A 22842-nucleotide genomic window follows, 5' to 3' on the forward strand; every position below is an offset into this window, starting at 1 on the left:
ACGCCAGAGTCCCCGGCCAAGATGGCCGCCACGCCAGAGTCCCCGGCCAAGATGGCCGCCACGCCAGAGCCATGCCAAGCCTCAATTTATCCTTCAAAGCCTCATCAGGTCTTGATTGCCAGCATACTGGACCCTCCTTTAATGTCAGTACGGGCTGCAGGCATACCCGCAGAGCCAACGCTCCCAAGCCACACACCCACTAGCCTGGTGGGCCCCCCTCTATCCACTGCGCTGCCTGTGATGGCCATCGCCATTTTAAGTGTGTGGGCTGCTCACTGCGTCCCAGAGGCCACGTCTGTCCACGAACCCGCTGCGTCCATGCCTCTTACCGAGGCGGCGTCCATAGCGGGATTTCTTGCTCTGCCGGCTCCGCCATGGCTTCCTGCTCTGCCGGCTCCGCCATGGCTTCCTGCTCTGCCTGCGCCGCCTAGTCTTCCTGCTCTGCCTGCACCGCCAAGGCCTCCTGCTCTGCCTGCACCGCCAAGGCTTCACGCTCTGCCTGCTCTGCCAAGGCCTCCTGCTCTGCCGGCACCGCCAAGGCCTTCTGCTCTGCCTGCACCGCCAAGGCTTCCTGCTCTGCCTGCACCGCCAAGGCTTCCTGCTCTGCCTGCTCCGCCAAGGCTTCACGCTCTACCTGCACCGCCAAGGCTTCCTGCTCTGCCTGCACCGCCAAGGCTTCCTGCTCTGCCTGCTCCGCCAAGGCTTCACGCTCTACCTGCACCGCCAAGGCCTCCTGCTCTGCCGGCTCCGCCATGGCTTCCTGCTCTGCCTGCGCTGCCTAGCCTTCCTGCTCTGCCGGCCCCGCCATGGCTTCCTGCTCTGCCGGCCCCGCCATGGCTTCCACTACTCCACAGTCTGCCACTGTTTCATGGCCCTGATCCTCCAGAGCTTCACTGTCTGCCATCACTCCACGGTCCAGGCCCTCCACTGTTTCATTGTCTGACACTGCTTCACGGCCCAGATCCTCCAAGTTTCCACTGTCTGCCACAACTCCGTGCCCCAGGCCCTCCATTGTTCCAGAGTCTGCCACTGCTGCACGGCCCAGGTTCTCCACTGTCTCACTGTCTGCCACTGCTTCATGGCCCAGGTCCTCCCATGCTTCACTGTCTGCCACAACTCCATGCCCCAGGCCCTCCTTTGTTCCACAGTCTGCCACTGCTCCACGGCCCAGGTCCTCCAGTTTCCCACTGTCTGCCACTGCTTTATGGTCTAGGTCCTCCATTACTCCACTGCCCAGGTCCACCACTGTACCCTTGGTCTTGCCCATTGTTTCTTGCTCCATGCCATGATTCTGAATCTGTTCCCCTACATGGACCTGGCCCTCCATCCCACCCCCTATTTCACCCCTGCTCTACCACCCTCCTGGACTTTTTAGTTTAGGGTCTTGTTTTGGGCGTCGGGAGCCGCCCTTAGAGGGGGGAAAATGTAACGGGTGTTTTTGGTTTTGTTTCATGTTTTCATGTCTTTTATGTAATCATTTCATGCTGTTGTGTCTTGCTTCCCTTCCCTCATGTATTCCTGTCATTGGTTCCCTAGTTTCATGTGTCTTGTTCTGATTGGTTGCATTTGTTGCTATGGTCTTGTTCCTTGTTTTCCATTGGTTTGTTTGTGTCATGTGACCTGTATTGTCTAGTATAAATAGCCCTTGTGTTTGAATGGTTCCGGTTCGCGTATTGAAGGTGTATTGAAGTATTAAAGTTGTAATGAAGTTGTGAAGTGTAATTCTGCTGTTTGGTGAGTGTTGATCAAGTCTGTTTCAAGTCAAGTTTATGTCAAGTCTGTATCAAGTCAAGTCAAGTCAAGTCTGTTCATGCCAAGTCAAGCCTTTGTCAAGTTATCAAGTCAAGTCTGTTTCATGCCAAGTCAAGTCAAGTCTAGTCTCGTCATTGTTTGGATTACGTTTGTTGTTTGGATTTCACGTTTGGATTGTTTGTTTGGATTATGGATTATCGTCACTGTAAATAAACTGCACTTGGGTTCATCACATCTCGCCGTCTCAGTGGATGTTTGTTACATCTGGAAGTGAACTAATTCTTTAAACTGTAGCGTGTTAAACACTGTTTAGTTGTACGACACAGATGTAACACAGTTCTACACAGGAGAAAAAAAAGAGCGATAAAGCAAGCAATGGGAGCGCTGTTGTTTTATTGGAAATATTCTTCCCATTTCATGGATTATTTCTGGCTCCACACTGGAAAATAAATCCTCTTTTAGGACTTGTCTATGTCAGGGGCCAATGGAGGACTTGCTTGGATAGACATAAATATGGTATCCCACAAGGCTCGGTAAAGGTTGCTGAATTATCTTTATGAGGAGAACCATCAATGGCTTTGATGGCTTCTCACTGGGGCTCTAAGTACCCGTCTATTGGGCTGTGCAAGTTTTCGCACGTCACCCACACACACACTAGTAAGAAAAGGGGGGGGAATAGATGGAATGGATGATCAAGTCGCTCCACAGTGGTCTCCCCGAACCAGCATGTGGGTGTTTCGTTCTCCCTCGCCCTCCTACAGTATTTATGGGAGCCCTGTGTCTTTCTGGCACTTTAATTGGGAACGAGAGTGGACGGTAGATGAGGAGCGGGCCAAAAGCATGTGATTGCTGTCATGCCAGAGAAACGCAGCAGCCAGAAAAAGAGGGAGAGATAGAAGGAGAGAGAGAGCTAGAGAAAAGAGAGAAGCATCAAAGCTCTGGGAAGGAGGCCAGGACACTGCTGAGTCTGACACTTCCTCAACCGACGGACTCTTCGCAGTCAGCGCTGTTTTGTTGCCTTGTCACGTAAAATGCAACGCTATGAGGGCGGAATCTCATTCTCGTTTTTGATTGATTTATTGTTTTCTCCTCACCCACTCTAGCTTGCTCGCCTTTCTGTTGCACATGTTTCGTTCCTTGCATTATTCCCCACAAAAACAACCCTGCTCCATAAAAGGAAGACATGTTGATCTGTCTGCGCTACCGCTCTTCTATCCTCCCCAAACCTATCACATGTTTACTTGTAGAAGATGAATGCAATGATGAAAGCAGACGTCTTTGACGTAAAATTGGCCCTCCTCGCATGCACCAGGGGTGTAACTGCTGCTGTCTCCGCCGTCTGACGCTGGTGGCTTGACAAGCGCTCCGCTCTAGTCTGACGGCACGCGAGTTGCACTCCGGCTTTTGTGATTTCACCCGAATCGTGTCGCACTGGTTGGCCCACCTTTCAACAAATGACACGTAGAGGTTTTGAGAGTGTCCTGACTTGATCTTAGCTAAAAACACGCACCATTCGTGCATGTTGAAAGCCGGGACATCAGCTGTTATTATCAGGTCACGGTTATAATGTAAGCCTTTGAATTAAACCCACACAAGCATATCGGTTTTGGAACGTCAGGATGTGGTCATTAATATAAAGAGGGTTATTATGGCACTTTGTATCCCACACATCGATTCATTCTAATAGCCTACATTCACATTGATTTTGTTCTAATACATCATTAGCTATCATGCTGAAAGCATTAACCGTTAGGTATGAGTTCATCTGATGTTTTTGATTCATGTTTGTAACTGGCCCTTGTGCTTGTTTGTGTTGTGTATTAATGGTCAGACTGACTGAAACTGCTTGTATTATACTGTACAGTAGCTCACGGCTACAGCATTATGCTAACCACCGCATGGTTATGGGTTCGATTCCCAGTTATGCATTTGGTAAATGTCCAAATTCATTGCATTAAATTGAATTATTTGATCAGATCATGCATTCCCTGGGAATCAAACCCAAGGCCTACTAGAAGGAACATGCACAGGTCTTGAAATGCACTGCTTGATATTTAATGGTATTATTTGATTACCCTAACCTAAAATATACCTTAATGGTATTATTTGATTTACCCATTTTACCCTAACCATAAGGTGTTATCATTTAACAGCTCTTACCTTTCCAACATACTGCTTTCCAGTTCCCGTCCACTCCTCTAAGAGAAAGAAACTATTCCACATCCATCCTCGTTTAGTACGGTGTAGAGTCCGTTCATCCCGATCCGACGTGCTAATTCCAGGCACCGGGCGGATCAGTGCACCGCTCCAGCCCAGCAAGCAGAACAACAGGAGGAAAGTAAGTTGATTGATTATCATTGTATCCGATCACTCCTGGAGAGTCCTTGATAAGGAATCAATTAAGAAACAGAGCTCTGCGTTGAAGATACTGCTGAATGGTGGGAGCGGCGAAATGGGGCATCTTATCCTTAATTCTCCTAAATTCTGTCTTCTTGGGGCCTGTGACAGATAGAAAAAGATCATTAAGAAACCATTTCAACGCAATATCAGCAGAAAGGTATACTTTTTTTGGTAAATTACCTCAGGGTCGAGCACCACAAACTACAACGGTACTCAAAATTTATGTTCACTGACTAAAATCGTGTTGGCTAACTAGAAAACCAATCGTTAATATTGATTGATCGCAAAGGATTAAGTGACTCAAATTTTAGCACACAGCAGTCTCTCGGTGGTTTCTAATTGATGAACTTCATGAGGCCGAACGGCTCTAAACATTTACTTTCCCCACTCTGCATAGATTTGCGGTTACCCCCAAAACGCAGCAATAGCCAAAAAATCGATAGCAAACTCAAAATGCTGAGGACTTCCACTTCTATAACACAAACTAGCGTAAAAGAAGCAGAGGCAGCGGCTCACTGAAGCGGTCTCTCCTCCAGGACTAGTTCTGATAGGTAATTTGGAGGATGTATGCATAATTTATTGGCTTTTGGAAGTTAATCCTAATAAATCTTTCTTCCCTCATTTGACGAAAGCCCATTTTCCAGGAGTCTGCAGGAAAAGGCCAAGAAGCCAGGTTAGCCTGACAGGCATTCATTACGGCAAACGTCTCCAGGGGTCTCGTGAGCAAACGAGGAGCAGATTCATAATGTTGTGGCGTTTTTGTTTAACGATCTGAATCAAAGAACAGAAAAGAAGGGGAGGCTTGGGAAATGGGGGAAAAGAAAGAAATAAAACACACACAGTGTCAGCAAGGCCATCTCGGCGAACAAAGCGGATCCTTTCTTTGTCTAAGAGCAAATTAGGGCTCTGGTTCTATTTGATGTGACTGAAGTTACGCAAGTAAATGAACATTGTCTTGTGAATATGAATCAAATAATTTACTTAATGAGATATAGATGAAGTTAGGAATTATTCACTAGGCAGTGTTTGAAAGTGTGCAGACTACTGTAATTTGTGGAATCACTGGCTTCGCTAATGCGAGTAATGAATTTTGTCAGCCCCAGCAGAGGAGGCCTTTTGTGGCCCAGTCTTCCATTTAGACATATGTTTCAATGCAGCCCAGGGTTAGCTAGTAGGGTACAACTTTGACATTCAGAAGGTCCTCATGAATTAATCATGATTTTTATTTTCACGAGACCAAGCTGAGACTTTCACATCCGGTATGAATCACGCATTGGCACGGACTGAGGCGGTCTGTGTCTATGCAGGGAAAGTGCCGCCCACATTTGATTTTGGAGTAAGGGTCGTACAGGACCATGTAATCAGCAGCTGGCATCGAAAAACCCGTTCAAGTCTCTGGCGTGACCTTGACGGACAGATCCAGATAAATATCCATCTGTCAGTGTCATGGTCCACAACCGACTTGATTGATTTAACGGTTTCTATGACACGTTTTCCATCCGTGGTCTTAGCTCAAGGGCGAGCGCGGACAAAAGAGTAATAAAAATGAGTTCTGATTCATGCATGTTTATTGCACGCTCTTTCAAAAGCCTGATGAAGCTGGCGCTCGCCTCTCAGAGTTTGCTCTTTCATAGCACTGATGGATTTAATGGACTTCTTAGTGATGTGTCATTTGACTATCAATTTTATCTTAGATGTTTTTCCTAAAATTGCTTAGGAGAAGTAAAAATTGCTCACACTGAGTAAGTGTATAGAGCTATAAAATGAGCGCACAGATAATATAGCCTATTGCAGACTTAATTTTTCTTAGAAGAAAATAAAGTCTGAGAAGCAGGAGATGTTTTGTCTATTATTTATACATTTATTGCATGTATTTCCCTGAAGTCTACTAAATTGAATTGCGGTTCCAATCAATGAATGCTGTTTAAGGTTGGTCTTTTTTAGCTCAGGAGATTTAATAGAATTCTCAGTTGTGTTTCATTCAAGTATCATTTATTTGCCTTGAATGGTTCTCCTAGGATGCCGCAGAAGAAATAAATAAGTATAGAGATATAAAGTGTTTGTGGAAAGCAGCACTTATCATTTTGTCTATTGTGGAACTTGGTATCTTAATGGATTAGGTCACTTCCAGAACAAATATTTCCTCATAATTTACTCAACCCCATGTCATCCAAGATGTTCATGTTTTCTTTCATCAGTTGAAAAGAAATGAGGGTTTTTGAGGAAAACTTTCCAGAATCTTCAGTGGGAGCCAATGGGTTGAATGTCCAAATTGCAGTTTCAATGCAGCTTCAAAGGGCTCTACATGATCCCAGCTGAGGAATAAGTGTCTTCTTTATTGAAACGATTGGTCATTTTCTAAAATTTTATTCACAAATGCTCATCTTGAGCTAGCTCTGTGATGCACATCTGCAACTTCACACATTATTCGAGTTATTCGACTGTGTAGGGTAGGCGAAAAACTCATTCTCTCATATTTTTCCTCCAACTTTAAAACTGTCCAAACATTTGTGTTTTACGTTTTGATTTAAAGGACGTTTGACTTCCTTTGCTCGTTGCTTTGTAAACACTGGATTGGTACTTCTACCTACACTCTTAAAAATATAGGTGCTTTAAATGGTTCTTCACAGCAATGCCATAGAAGAACCATTTTTGGTTCCACAAAGAACCATTCAGTCAAAGGTTCTTTAAAGAACCATTTCTTTCTTACATTTTTAGAATCTGAAGAACCTTCTTTTGCCACAAATAACCTTTTTTGAAAAAGAAAGGTTCTTCAGATGTTAAAGGTTCTTTATGGAACCATTTAGACAAAAAAGGTTCTTCTATGGCATCGTGAAGCACCTTTATTTTTAAAAGTGTACGTCACACACCTTTCCAATGTGACTACGTAATGTTTTTCTTAGAAAATGACTGATTGTTTTACTACATAAGACCCTTATTGGCCCTTATTCCTCGGCTGGAATCGTGTAGACATCTTGAATGACATGGGGGTGAGTACATTATCAGGAAATTTTTATTCTGGAAGTGAACTAATCCTACTAACTTTTTTTCTCATGGAAAATTTCTTAAAAGCTAGAGAAATATATTGTCATTTATTTTTATGTATTTTTCAAAGTTTCAAAGTTTCATAAAGTCTGCTAAAATTAGTTTTAACTTCAATCCATAAATGCTGTTTAAGAATTTACATAGATTTCTCACTTACACTCTTTAAAATAAAGGTGCTTCACAATGCCATAGAAGAACCTTTTTTGTCTAAATGGTTCCATAAAAAACCTTTAACATCTGAAGAACCTTTCTGTTTCACAAAAGGTTCGTTGTGGCGAAAGAAGGTTCTTCAGATTATAAAAAGGTAAGAAAGAGATGGTTCTTTAAAGAACCTTTGACTGAATGGTTTTTTGTGGAACCAAAAATTTGAATTTTAAAGCACCTTTATTTTTAGGAGTGTATGTTTGAGATGATTCTTGACAATGATTGAATACAGCAGGGTGAGCTGTACAGTAAAATGTAGATAGCATAGCTATCAAAGCTTTTCAAAAGCATAGCTTTTGGAAGAATATGATGTGAATTTTATTTATTTATTTATCTATTTTTCTAACTTTGGTATATTTGCAAATCTAAGCACAGTTCGAGACATTTTTGACATGTCTTCTAAACACTGGTTCAAATTGTTCATGTATGCTGGCTACAAATTGTTGTTCAAATGTTGCAGTTTTAATGGAATTATCAAGAGAGTTATGTCTCACTAGTACACATGCAGTAAGAGAATAAAGCTTGAAATGTGGACAGCATAGCTCAGATACTTTGATTTTGGAAGAATTTGATGTTACATTTTTATTGCAGACTTTGGTATGCTGCCACAGTTTAAAACATACCAAAAAAATCAAGAGACAAACAAGAGATTCAAACCATAAAAAATTGTATCCACCCATACTCTCTATTTACCGCCTATGCTAAAGTCACAAACAATTTGTGCTTCCCATTGTTCATCAGCGTTGTTTAAAAACTGGCGTTCTCCTCCTCAGGGTGCTTTTGTTTTCATTAGGCATAGCGAGTTGAGTTATCAAATCACACGCTGTACAACATTTTTGCAAGTTTACACAACATAATAATGGAGAGAGAGGCGCTGCATATATCCAGCTCAGTCGGAAAGATGTTAACACCACAGTGGCAAGAGGATGTAGCTTGTGAAAAGTCCCAGACAGGAGATTGTGTGTTTGTGTGATGACTGCAAGACTCACAGGGTGCCAGAAACCCAGAGATGTTTTAAAAAAAAATCCTGTTATTGTGCACTCTTAGCCTTTCCACTGCAATGTCAAGAACGTTCTGGAAAAAGAAAAAAAAAAGTTGTGTTGTACCAATTTATGTGTGGCGATTCTCATGATTGCATTTTCTAATTATCATTCAAGGCTGTCCTTGAGGTTTAATAGCATTCTGGATATTAATCTTTGCTACAGTATGCCTATTAAGCATTAGGCCAGCGAATCTTTTTTATTATTATTTCGCCTGTTACCATACAACAAAGAAAAGCTATCTAGCCAGATGTTTAGGACTGTCACTTAATTATCTCACTTTGATTAGTGCATTAAAAACTTGTTTATGTGCGGCGGTAAGGGAGGATCCGCGATACTATAGGGGGTGGAACGGAGGAAGCGCGAGGGAGTCGAGCGGGGAGGAAAAATCTTCTCACTTGTCCTATTAAGAGCATCTAATTAGAGTGTATATGTGAATTTAGGCGTTGTGTAGACATGCTAGTTGAGGCATAATGAGGTAATGCTATATAATTATGAATTAATTGGCGGAGAGGACAGTGAGTTGTCCTTCCGGAAATCTCCACAGGGCTGACCCCATTGATCGGTGTGACACTGAAAACAATTTGCAAACGGGTGAAAGTTTTGTAATTTGCAGACTTGATTGACAGTGATATACAGCCCAAGTCTGCAGGATCAGACCTCTATCGTGAACACAGACCCGCCGTAGTCTTTCTATGTAATTGGCGTAGTCCTGTCTGCAAGGTAGTGCTATATTTCTCACGAGGTTTATAAAAGCAGTCTGGGGCAGCGTTGTCTTTGGGGAATACATCTGCCAGAGTTCAACACAGCTTCGTTCACTCATGCTATCTGCCTCCAAACACCCCCTCCTTCTCTCCTCAGTATATTCCCCCTAAGACCATATCAGACACGGATCATTTAGGGAAACTGGGTTATTTCTGTCCACACCTGACTGTGTTCTGATGGATGTCTGGAGCCATATGTGGGATACAGAGGCTTGTGTCTGTGCATTTGTCGTGCTTATTATTGCTGGGGAAAGTTTTTCGGCGCTTCTCGTTTTCGTGACCTTGACATCTCAAGCGTTAAAGGATGGAGACTTCATTCAGGTTCTAAGTTTGACAGGAGAACTCCACCTTTGGAAACAGGACGAACAAATTGCTTAATAATATATAGACTGCATACGCTCTGAAAGATTGAAATATCGCCTGAGGCCTGTCTGATTTCTGACAATCGAAGCAGCAAGCCTCGCGGTCTGTCCAGATTACTCGCAGGGCATCAAACTCTCTGCCACGGTCATATGAAGATGGACGTAGAGTTTGTTTTTTTTGTAACCTTTACTATAGCAGAGCCCTTCCTTCACTTTAGATTTAAGGCTGGGGGTTGTTGAATCAGGATTGTATGGTTTTAAATGTTTGTTTGTGAAAGTCATGAGGGTTTAAAATGATTGAAGATCAACACGATGAAGACTGGGCTTCACTGCTTCTTAACACCTGAATTTTGAGCCACTTGGTGGAGCTAACTCTCTCTCGGATAACACTGTAGTTCTCTATCTCTGTCTCGCTCTGTTTCCCAGTGTATATCATGTGTCTTCAGCCTAAAATGCTGAAAATAAATGCTAATGGGTTTGCACTGAAGGCATGATATAGGACGTGGATTCTGATTGGCTGTTTACCTTCATTTTCAGGCTAATTGTTATTTAATGTTCATTGCAAAAGAGACTTTATTTAGAAAGTGGACATACTTTTTGTATTTTGAGGTTTTTGATTGTTTTATATATATGACCCTGGACCACAAAACCAGTAATAAGGGTCAATTTTTTTTAAATTAAGATGTATACATTAGCTTTCCATTGATGTAAGGTTTGTTAGGATTTGGTCGAGATACAACTATTTGAAAATCTGGAATCAGAGGGTGCAAAAAAAAAAAATCAAAATATTGAGAAAAATGCCTTTAAAGTTGTCCAAATGAAGTTCTTAGCAATGCATATTACTGATCAAAAATTAAGTTTTGATATATTTACTTTAGGAAATTTACAAAATGTCTTCATGAAACATGACATGGGGTTGGCATAAAACAAAAATTCATAATTTTGACTTATACAATGTATTTTGGCTATTGCTTGGGGTCATATATAAAGCTTGATATCCAGGCAAAATATAGAGCTATACAATTATCATGTATATAATAGCTCAGAATTTCAAAGAAACGTTTGAGTTCATATTGAAATGTAACTTTTGAATCTCGCAAATCTGAGCAAAGTTTGAGACATTGTTGAGATTTCTTCCAAAAGGACACTATTATGCTGTTCCTTTCAATTGGGAAAAATCTGAAGAGCAGGAGATCAGAAAAGGTCTCATTTTGCATTCAATTTCAGAACATTTTGACATTTAATGTGATTTTCATCTTTCATATAGATTGTTTCCATAAGAAGAATCTGACAAATAAAACAGACAAAAAGAGTTACATAAGCCTGTAAATGTCTCTCTAGACATTTGTCTCCTAAATGTGTGTGCTGTCAGTGACAGATCTTCTATTCACAGGCTTTTGTGTGTGTTTCCAAGTGAATCGTTTTGCATTGAAAGAGATGCTATTAGTGTGGCTAATTTAGAAAGCAGAAATGCAACGAGCACTTTAGAGGTTAATTTGTGTTGGACAATAATGACCACTCACTAATGACTTCCAATACCGAGATCCAGTTGATCGGCTGAATTTAGATGCGGCGTATCCTAGTGTTTATGTGTGCATGCAAGTGTATGTGTGTGTGAAAGAAACAGAGTGAGTGAGTGATTAGGCATGAGCAGCGGGGTAGACTCTTGCTGTGTCCAATGCAATACATATTTATGAAATATTCCTGCACGTCTCTCTCTCATTCTCTTTCTCTTGCACACACACACACACACACACACACACACACTCGCACACACACGTACATCGTTTATCTTCAAACTGAGGCAGCCAGTAAAATAGCTGCCAGATGACACACAGGTCAAGGCAATAATCTGCTTATCAGAATCGAGCAAAAGCATTTGTATAATTGCGGGATTCATAACAGAGCATTTGTCAAATAAAATTACCGCAGAGCGGCTCTGCCAGCTCCTGTGAAGTTTTTTTAGACACAGTCTAAATTTAGAATATTTATTTTAAATGCACCCTAGAACAATCTTTTAAGTTTTAATGAAAATTATTTAATCAGAAACAATTGATCTTAAACAACAAACTTTACCTCTGTATTGCCAACATAATTTAGAAGAACAACGCACGTCTAAATCTGACTTCAAATGTCTAGAGATGAAATTCAACAACACGAGAAACACTTCAAACAGTTTCCACCCAGGAATTCCCCCTCAATATAAACTCACTTTACTGAAACCTCAATAAATCCCATACAGTAGGTCCTTGAACATTGATATAACAGTGAAACATTCACAAAAGCGAGCAAACCCTCTCTTTAGGTCCTAGCCGCATTTTCTGAAACCACCTGCAAAAGAAACTAATCAGCCATCTACTCACACTCTCTTTTTGCTTTTGCCACGTCTTTCTCAGTTGCTTTAAATCCGTCTTAGCCACTCTTTAATCAAATAGTTCCTCCAGTGTAAAATTATCTCCACGGCAACCACTCTGCAGGGCACATCTGTCTTAATGATAACCTTTAGATTCAGCGAGCGAGAGAGAAAATTACGTACATGACTGCTCTCTTTCCGGACTCTCCTCATCCGTCTGAGCTAGAGTGGGGGACCGAGAGAGCACAAGAGCAACAGAGCTGGAGAGGGAGGGACGGATGACTGAGAGAGAGAGAGAGAGAGAGAGACAGAGAGAGAGAGTTTTACCTTCGTTGACTACACTCCATTGTTTCTGCTGTGTTTTCGGCACACTTCTATATCTCCTTAGCATAAGCTCCACGCTTGTCACCTTCCCTCTCAGTTTTCACTGTAAGACTGAACACTGTCCTGAAGCTTACTGTGCAAGAGAGAGAGGTGTCTGAATGCTCTCTCTCTTTTATTCTAATCCCTTTGTTTTAAATGCTTTTTAAATTTCTTGTCTTTTTACCTGTCTCCTTTTTGGTATGCCTGTGTATTATTTTTCCTTTCACACGCATTTCTCTCTCTCTCTTTCTCTTTTTGAGTGTCAGGGAGATTGTGGCAGCGGGATTGAGCCCATGATTGGCTGCCACTCAGTCGTCGCCGATGAAAGACAGTGGAAAAAAAGAAGGGTAGAGAGAGAAGAAGAGGCTTTACTCCCCTGGAGCTGCGGTTTTGACTTCGCTTGCCACAGATTGTAGGGGGGGTGGGGGGGTTAGAAAGATACACTGCCAACGTCCGAGAGAGGCGGAAAGTGAGAAAGCAAGAGGGAAGAGGTCAAGGAGATGAGGGCCACGGGCGTTAGAATCGCAGGCAATAGATGGCGGTAGCGATCCACAGCTAATGGACGTCGCGTGATAGATGGACTCATCGATGCTAACTGTCCAAAGCGATCTGAGCTTGATCTAATCAGGGTTCAATGACAGTGGAATGAAGGAGAAAGAGCCCATAATAAGTAAATCAACACCAGGAGAGAGGCAAAAGTGAGGCAGGAGTTGGGGGCAGGGTGGACCATGTCCAGGCACTCAGCGGGAGCGTCATTACCAGCTCTTCCCTCCGGTTCATATCAGTCCATCACCTCACATAAACCGAACTGATGGAGAAAAGCTGGATTTTTTTATGCTGCAGTGACCAATTGAAGAGATCATATATATTAGCAGAGCATTGGACAGTTAGGAAGTTAAAAATCGATACAGACTGTCATATATCGACCTGGACAGAAGTTTTAGATCCCCCATGTATCAATATGAACAGCTTTGTCATTGGACATTTTTAGTGAATTATTACGTGTCTACACATTAAACACATTAAATTGATAGTGAGAGTAAAGATTTTCAAATTGTTGCAAACTGCTGTTCTTGTGAACTTTCTATTCATCTACAAAAATATTAAGCACCCTATAAGAAATCAGCATATTAGAATGATTTCTGAAGGATCATGTGACACTGAAGACTATATTTCACAATATTGCTATTTTAACATATTTTTAATCAAATAAATGCAGCCTTGTGAGCATAAGAGACTTATTTCAAAAGCATTAAGTAAGCAATAATTGACGACATGCCATTGAATTCTTAAAAAATAGTGCACTTCATGGCTCGGGTGTGCGTTATTTTCGTAGAATTCAACGGACCAAAGTCAATTATTCAGCTTATACTATGGTTACCACACCTCAAGACATCAATGAGATGATATAAATCAAGGCATTCATCTGATTTTTGTCCCTTAAATGCTACTGTGAGTAGGATTAATTTCTTACGCAGCTCATCCAACGCCTCCATTGCTAATTCCAAAACGTCATTTTAGACCTAGTAACGACGTCTGAGCCATTGATAGCACACTAATGTAGTTAAAGTTTAGACAGACAGATGGAAAGAGAAAGAGAGAGAGATTAAGCTTGTGAATTACCTCTCTTGAGTCTGTGCCTCTCTCATAAGTGTACAGCAGCATCGTCTCTACTAATACAGAATTTTTAAGTTAATTTTCTTCAGGAACAGCGTCGTCGTTACCTTGCTTTTTGAAAAAAATGTCAAGTAGTTAAGTTGATAACCATCAGAGCAGCATGAGCGTGTGCAAACTATTTGTGTGCATCTATAAGCGAGAGGGAGTAGGAGAAATAGAGTATGTGCTTTCCATACATAATAAAACATAACTTTGTGGCCAAAACATGGGAATAATCTATTGTTTTTATTCTATTGTTTACTGTATTTATTTGTTTGGCCATTGTCATTGTGGGTTTTGGTTATTTTGCTGTTTTAGGCTGTAAGGACCTTTGAAATAACTGAAAGCGTGTGGCGAAGTGATATAGACATGTCAAGTCAAGAGCTGCCTGGAACTACGTTCGCCGTACACTTTCCTGAAAATAATGCACACCTTAGAACCTTCGTCAGCCAATCAGAGTCAAGCATTCAACAGCCCTGTGGTATAATTAATTTTACCAAACCAAACTTTTTGGCAGTTTATAAATGATATCACAAGGCAGCATCATGATTAGGACTGTGCCTGAATTTGAATACCATGTTTGTAAAAGAAATTGTGTACTATGAAACCCCTAAAGGGAATAGGGGGTTTGCACTTATGTCACGGCTCGGTGAGTTACCTGGATGCGCAGCCATATTGGAGATACTCAGATGTAAACAACAGCACTGATTGCACGGTTAATGTACTACTGAATATGTTGTTCTGCTAGTTTTTGCTGTCTAAATCATGGAAAAAATGTGTGGAAGCTTCTAAATCATGTAGAAAAGGACTTAAGGGTGCAATACTTTGACAAACTAAAGTTAATAGGCGGCAAAGATACGTACAAGGAGAATTAATTAGGATATTAGCCTAATTATTTCACCTACCTGACCAGAAATTATAAAAACAAACATAAATGTTGTCAAGATTCTTGCCCTGGAAATCCTGGTTCAGTTTGGCCAACCACAAACTACAAAAAAGTTTTTGCAGTCTTCTATTTGATTAGTTATAACTTTTGGCAGTCTATAGTACTCCAAATGTTTTTTCTCGGTCTGACCGATTAGTACAGCCCAAAACATGACAATAGTTAACTGTTTTCAGCAATACTAATCAGCAAAATATGCAAGTTATGTCCGGTTCAATGGCATTGTTTACTTTCAGTGCCACCAATATGGCCGACTGGTGACTCGTCGTGAAAACACTTTATAGGATATGGGAGGGAAAATATATATTTCAGTGCTTAATTCATATTTATATCATTGGGTAATTATACTGTAAAAAATTGCAGGCATCAGGGAGCATTGAAATCACTTTTCAAGGTGTGCTCGCTTTTTACTTTCACTTTCGAGATTTGCGATCACGCATACTCTGTGTATACTATGAAGCGGCAGTACTAAGCACACATTTTACAAGATTAGATGGTTGTAAGTGGTGCTCAGGATATGCAAATCATTCGGCATGGTCTTTTTACAGTATTCACCTCTCCTTACTCTTGCTTATGTTCTAAGTGAAATTGTATGTACTGTAATGTAACAGGCTACCGCTAGGAAGCAACTAACCATGTCCCTTTAATATTCATTTTCCTCCCCTTTCTAGGTACATTCCTAATCATGTTTGAGTTTTTAATAAACTTAAAATACTTAAAATAAAAGTTATATAAAACAGTAAAACTTGATTGGCTGTGGTTGTCATGTTGTTGCAGCAGTTAGAACTGACAAATTACTCGTTGCTGGAAGCCTGCTTAGTAGACAGTGTTAAATTGGTACTTTTACAAAAGGCACAAAGATAGGTTTTAAATGTACCTAAAAAGAGAGAAAGGTCACGGGGGTTGGTCTCAGAGTAGTGACGGGTTTAATTAACACAGTCTGTGTGCTGTAACACACCGCTTTGTTGTAGTGCCAAGTCCTCATCTGCTGTAATTTACACAGTGTGTAAGTGTGTATGCACTTTTTTTTTGTTTATGAACATCCACAATCACTGCGATAAAAGGGAAAGACAAACCTTTTTGGAAGTGTTTTGCAGAGATACTGTAAACATGAGGTTTATTTTCATGCTGGAAGACCTGTACACCTCGGGAGATACTTGTGCCAAGAAGAAGAAAAAAAAAACTTGGTTTCTATATCCAATTCTATTTAAAGGAACAGTTCACTTAAAAATGATTAAAAAACTACTCACCCACAGGCCATGCAAGATGTAGATGAGTTTGTTTCTTCATTAGAACACATTTGGAGAGTTTTAGCATTGCATGACTTGCTCACCAATGGATACTTTGCAGTGAATGGGTGCCGTCAGAATGAGAGTCCAAACAGCTGATGACCAGTGTTGGGGGTAACGCATTACAAGTAACGCAAGTAACGTAATAATATTACTTTTTCCGAGTAACTACTAAAGTAACACATTGCTTTTTTAATTGACATTTAATTTTTTCTTCTGCGGTCTACTGTACAGACATGAATTTACTTTTCTCTAAGCCTGAGGCTTTTGGTGTGAAAAGGCTTTTACATTTGCCAAAAACCGAACTTTTTATATTAAAAACAAACAAGCAAGCCCTGCCCAAATTTAAAAAGTAACACAAAATGTAACACATTATAATGTAACACATTACTTTCCATAAAAAGTAACTAAGTAATGTAATTATTTATTTAGGGAGTAACTCAATATTGTATTGCATTACTTTTAAAAGTAACTTTCCCCAACACTGCTGATAACATCACAATAATCAATCAATCAATGTTTTGTAAAGTGAAAATCTGTGGATTTGTAAGAAACGAGTCCATTATTCATAATAAATCTTCCAAATATTTCAACATATTTATATCTGCTTGTAAACAGTGCATGATCTGTGCATATTTCTCTATTCACTCAAACCATATTTTTACTGGAGAAAGCAGTATTTTAGAGGATATTGCAAGGTAGCAGTTTATCTACCCTGCAAGTCTGAGGGGAAAAAATGAGCTGGATTAATCTAAAAACTATTAGACATTTCTTATAGCGAGTATCTACTTTTATGCAGTCAAACACATTACCACGTGAGGCACTACCGCTGTACGACGCTGTTTGACTTGTCATTAGGCATCACACACACAATCCAGATCTCAGAGCAGTGATAGACTCTCCTTTCCCTCTTCCAGTTCATCTCATCTCTGCCGATGGCCAAGCGTGGGACGTTTAGTCTATAGACCAGTACAATCAGGGTGTGTAATGTCTCCAGTTGGGGGCAGTATTGGGTCAAAGTTTTTTGAAAAAGCTCCACATTCATTCTCTCCGACTAATGACACATTATTAGGCCCTATCAACAATAAATAAAATAAACAATTAAAAACAGAGCTACCATGTGGTCAGCACAGTTATACAGATGTGGATGAGAAATTGAGACCACAGGAATTTCATGACCGTGACTGATGATGTAGGGGATTGCTAATGCAGAATTCACATGAAAATATAAACAGTTTAACACACACACACACACACACACACACACACACACACACACACACAGAGAGAGAGAGATACTTAGACTTACAAGCAAATTTTTCCAATTACATTTTCACTACCTTTATGCTTATTACTGGACTCTGCAGGGGCACCATTAACTTCCCTCCATATAAACACACATATATTTTCCTAAACAAACAGAAATGTCAGAGTTGGTTTGAGTCATCAGGCTGGTAAACACTGCAGGCTGGATCCCGCAGTGCCTTCAGCTGTTTTATATGCTCTTATTTATTTATTTATGACTTTTTTTCTGAAGTGGCCAACCGCAGATGAGCATTATTGATCACGGCAACAAGACAGTGATGTGATTTGAATGAAACGGATACGTAGTGATGTCAAAGACACCGCAGTGAACCATCAAAAAGAGCAAAAGGGCATTAACAGTATAGCTTACTTATAGGACTTGGATGCAAGCTGCTGTCTGATGAATAAAGAAAGTCGATATGAGTCATATGAAGTTTGTAAACTTTTGTAAGCTGTCAGATCTTGTAGTTTATTTTCAAAGACTTCAGCTTTTGACATCAGCTTCTGTTTATTCCTTTAATTTTTTCTCTTTTTTTTTTTTTAAATGTATGTGGTAAAGGACAGTATCCAACATCTATAGTTTCTCCCTCATATGTATTCTTTTGATTTGCTCATCTGGGATGGACTCTGGCACGTTACTGTGGATCATCTGGAATAAAGTGCAAGAGACAAGCACAACATCTTCCACAACGAATCACTGAATTATTTTCATGACATTCGGTTTTATTACTGGTTCATGTCTACATAAAGATGAAACACTGCACTAAAATACTCTGGCTGTGGTTCCTGCATCGCTCAGCTGTCCTGTTACTGAATCTACAGCGTCACGGCAAAAGAAATTATGTTTTAGCTGAGTTGTGCTTGCAGTCTGAATTGGATGTAATGAAAGAACTGGGAGCTGCGGAATAAAACGAATACAATAAATAGACAACACATCTCTACGTTGAGCTGTCCTCAATGGTTGCACACAACAACAAACATTCAGCACGGCCAGTATAGTCTGATTTGTGTGGAAGAGACTCTATTGAACTGGCTTTTTGTAATGAAAAGGACTAAACGACTCATGATTCTGAGTCATGAGATGTCATTTTGAATCACTTAAAGACTTAAAGAGAATCATTTGAAGCAGTTACTTGAAATAAGAATCATTTGATAAGTTGCTTAAAATCTGATTCACTTTAATTCAGTGTTATTATTAATTTCAATTAAAATTATTTAAACTATAAAGCTGAAATAAAATATTAGATGAAAACTAAAACTGAAAAATAAAACATTGAAATAGCAAAAGCACAAGAAAATTACTAAAACTTCAGAGACAAATAAAATATAACAGCTAATTAAAAATATAAGCTAATTAAAAATATGAATAAATATTAGAATAGTACATAAATAATACTAAAATGACAATGCTATGTTTTATTAGAATAATAAATAAATAATCCATAAAAACAAACAAACACAGGCGCCAACACTGAAAGTGATTTTTGTAATAATAATAATAATAATAATAATAATAATGAAAATAAATAAGTAAATAAATTAAATAAATTAAATCATTCATTTATAGGTAGGTCAGGTTATAAAGAATAATTTAACAAAACTTAAGAAAAAAAAAACAAGAGCAAACACTGTTTTTTACTTTTGTTAAAACTAAAACTATAAAGCTAAAATTAAATATTGGTTAAATATTAGGTGAAAACTGAAATTGAAAAAAGTAAAAAATAAATAATTAATAAAAAACAAATAAAAACATTACTAAAACTTCAAAGACAGATAAAATATAACAGCTAATTAAAAATAAAAGCTAATTAAAAAAATATTTATAAACACTACAGTAGTACATACAGTAATACTAAAATAATGCTCTGATTTATTAGAATAATAAATAAATAATTCATAATTTAAAAAAGCAAACAGGAGCAAACAATAAAAGTGATTTTTGCAATAATAATAATAATGACAATAAATAGTAAATAAAATAAATTCAATCCTTATTAAGGATTATAAACAATAATTTAACAAAAATTAGAAATAGAAAAACAAACAAACACAAAAGCAAACAATAAAAGTGATTTTTGAATAAATAAATAAGTAAATTCATTTGTTCATACATAGGTCAGATTATAAACAATATTTTAACAAAAATTAAGAAAAAGAAAAAAAACAAGAGCAAACAATAAAATAGATTTTTCTGTAAACTAATAATAAATAAATAAATAAATTATCCATAGGTCAGCTTATAAACAATATTATAACAAAAATAGGAAACAAGACAAGAGCAAACAATGTTTTTTACTTTTGTAAAAAAAAAAAAGAAGAAGAAGAAGAACAAAAATTATGAAACAAACAAATAAATAAATTCATTAATTCATAGGTCAGATTATAAACAATATTTTAACAAAAATTAACAAATAGGGAAAATAACAAAAATAAAAGCAAACAATGAAAGTGATTTTTGGAATGAATGAATGAATGAATATAATGGTTTGGAAACAGGACATTAATTTGACCTTAAATTCCATATTATTCCCAAAGCTAGCCTTAACACAGTATAAGTAGACAGTTATGAGCCATTATCATTCACAAAGAGTTTTAGAATGGTACAGACTTGTGTGCAGAATCACATCAGCCTTCCTTGTTGATTTTCATTGTCAGTGTCAAAATGAGTCACTAGACATTTTTGGCCTTTTTCCTCTTTAATTTTACAGACAGAAGAGAGAAGACAGGAAATGACAGGTAGCAGGATCAAGACACATTGAAAGCCGAGCAGCACAGCTCATTGTGTCGGGAAGTGTGCGTTAACCACTAGGCCATTTTCAAAATTGGTTTATAAATCAGCATACTGTAGGTCTATTATAGAAAATCATCTGTGAATCTGCGGTTGGCTCTTTAACCTTTGGTTAGCTCAGCTTGTGTGGATTAATAGAGAGGATTGCCTCCATGTGAGTAAACCAACCCAGATGCTGAGATAATCCTGGAAAGACATGGTTGGCATGGCGATAGACCCTAAAGCACAGCCACTGTCTTTGTTGGCTACTGGGAGATTTCTGGTGCGTCGTCACCAGATGCTTCCATTGCTGTCAAGTGCTCCAGGGGGTTTCTGGGATTGAAAATGAGTTCTGAATGGCTCAGGCTTAAAATAAGATGTGCTAAAACTACCTTAGGTTTGAGATATGTTAGTATGTATATGCACATATAGGCCTGCAGGGCCTATAAGAAAAATACAGTTTGAATTCTATGTTATGTTTTTTTACATTAACAATGTAATCAATAGTCTATTTATTAAAGCCAAGTATGAATCTAATTAAGTTGGTACTTTTAAGTATTTTATATTTATTCCAAAATAATAACTCAAGACAGTAACAAAGTAAACAATATATTTTATTTGTTAACTATTTTTGAATTTTTTGCTTCATCAGTCACCAAAGCTCGGTAAATATTGGCCACAGACACAGAAAATTAAATTTCACCAAGCTGATTACTTACTAAAAACTCCCACAGATCATGTTTTCATGAGATTTTAAATCTTATTTTACCACAAAGTGGTTATATCTAAGTGTGTGAGTTGTTTACCAACTTTTTAAAATTTGTCTTCCCATTAACACCATTATATTGCTAATTTAGACTGATTCACGAACACGTAATGCGCACAAACACAAGAGGCAGGATTTATCTTGTGAACCAATCACAGCCAAACATAACCAGTCATATCTAATCATGATGGAGGCATTGCCTTCTCTCATGTGACTTTTTCACATTAATTCTCAATTACCCCCCACCAAACTCAAGGCACACTTTAGGGTGTCTGTTAAAGGGGTCCTATCATGCTCTTTTACAAAGTCTTTATTATGTTTTGGGGGTGCACTAGAACATGCTCTCATGCTTGGTGGTTTGAAAAACGCATTATTTTTCACATAATTTACATTACTACAATAACTTTCTCCCCAGGCTGGCACAAATGGCTCGATTATTTCCGGGTTTGATGAAGGTCCGCCTTCCGAAAAACGAAATGTGTTGTGATTGGTTAGCAGTCCCACTGTGTTGCGATTGGTGAACAGCTTAGGCGCTGTTTCAGTACTGCCACGCCCCTTCCCAAAGCAGCAAGTTCTGTGTACAACTGTTAGCGCAAGATAGATTAAAGTGATTCTTGTGCTTTAAATATGGATATTTAAAGTTGAGTTTTACCGTTTTGAAATCCATTCAGCCGTTCCCCTGTTCTGGCGATATCACATTTAGTATAGCTTAGCATAGATCACTGAATCCTAAAGAGAGACCAAAATAGCATCGCGTTCAAAAATGACCAACGAGTTTCGATATTTGTCCTATTTAAAACTTGACTCTTCTGTAGTTATATTGTACTAAGACCGGCGGAAAATGTAAAGCTGCGATATTACTGCGCCTGCTTCGGCCATGTTATGGCAGCAAACTTCCTTGACTATTACGCTAGAATAAGAGTGTAGTTCCTAATCTTATCGGCCTAGAAAATCACAGCTTTACATTTTCCGCCACTCTTAGTACATGATATAACTACAGAAGAGTCAAGTATTAGGACAAATATCGAAACTCGTTGGTCATTTTTGAACGCAATGCTATATTGGTCTCATAGGATTCAATGATCTATGCTAAGCTATGCTAAAAGTGATATCGCCAGAACAGGAGAATGGCTGAATGGATTTCAAAACGGTAAAACTCAACTTATTAACTCGGGGGGAGTTGGAGAATGAGCCTATTTCCAAAAAAAGTGGAGTGTTCCTTTAAAACTCAATGGGCTCAGGGGAGTTGACAGAGAGACGGAATCCTGCTGTTGGACAATGTTTTTCTAGAAAACATATATATATATATATATATATATATATATATATATATATATATATATATATATATATATATAAGCATAGATCAGCGGTTTCTAACCCTGCTCCAACACACATACTATGCTGTTTTCAATTAAGCCTGAAGGACTTGATTAGTTGGATCAGATGTGTTTAAGTAGAGTTGCATCTGAACTCTGCAGGGCTGTGGCTCTCCAGGACTGGAGTTTGACACCCCTGGTATAGATAAACTTAAGTTATCCATTTTCTGCTAAGGTTGAAGTTGTTAGAAGACATGCAAGTCATGACAGATGTTTTCTTCAGATGATTAGTATGTCCCTCAATGAAATCACTTGCGTCACTACCATCAGACAATCAATCTTACGGTGTGATTTAAACCATATGGTGCAGATGTCCACGCACAAAAGCTCTAAAAATAAATGTTTTTTTTTTTTTCTTACCAAACCTGCTCAAGTGAAGTTTTCCTTATTAGACTATCCTTGTTAAAACATTACCAGAGCCATGTTCTGGTCTACAGAACATCACAACAGTGAT

The 22842-nt window shown here is 39.0% G+C and overlaps 1 protein-coding gene across 1 annotated transcript in view; it reads right to left on the minus strand.

Annotated features, from left to right (window-relative positions):
• Positions 1-12118, minus strand: part of cdh10b (cadherin 10, type 2b (T2-cadherin)) — an 86127-nt gene extending 74009 nt beyond the window's left edge. The window contains exons 1-2 of the mRNA XM_073827702.1: positions 11931-12118; positions 3913-4251 (exon numbers count right to left, since the gene is read on the minus strand). Of these exons, the coding sequence (XP_073683803.1) occupies positions 3913-4110 (198 nt within the window). The 5' untranslated portion in view covers positions 4111-4251; positions 11931-12118. The remainder of the gene's footprint in view (positions 1-3912; positions 4252-11930) is intronic.
• Between the last annotated feature and the right edge of the window lie 10724 nt (positions 12119-22842).

The sequence above is a fragment of the Garra rufa genome, chromosome 22 (assembly GCF_049309525.1).
Source record: "Garra rufa chromosome 22, GarRuf1.0, whole genome shotgun sequence".
NCBI classification, from domain to species: Eukaryota; Metazoa; Chordata; class Actinopteri; order Cypriniformes; family Cyprinidae; genus Garra; species Garra rufa.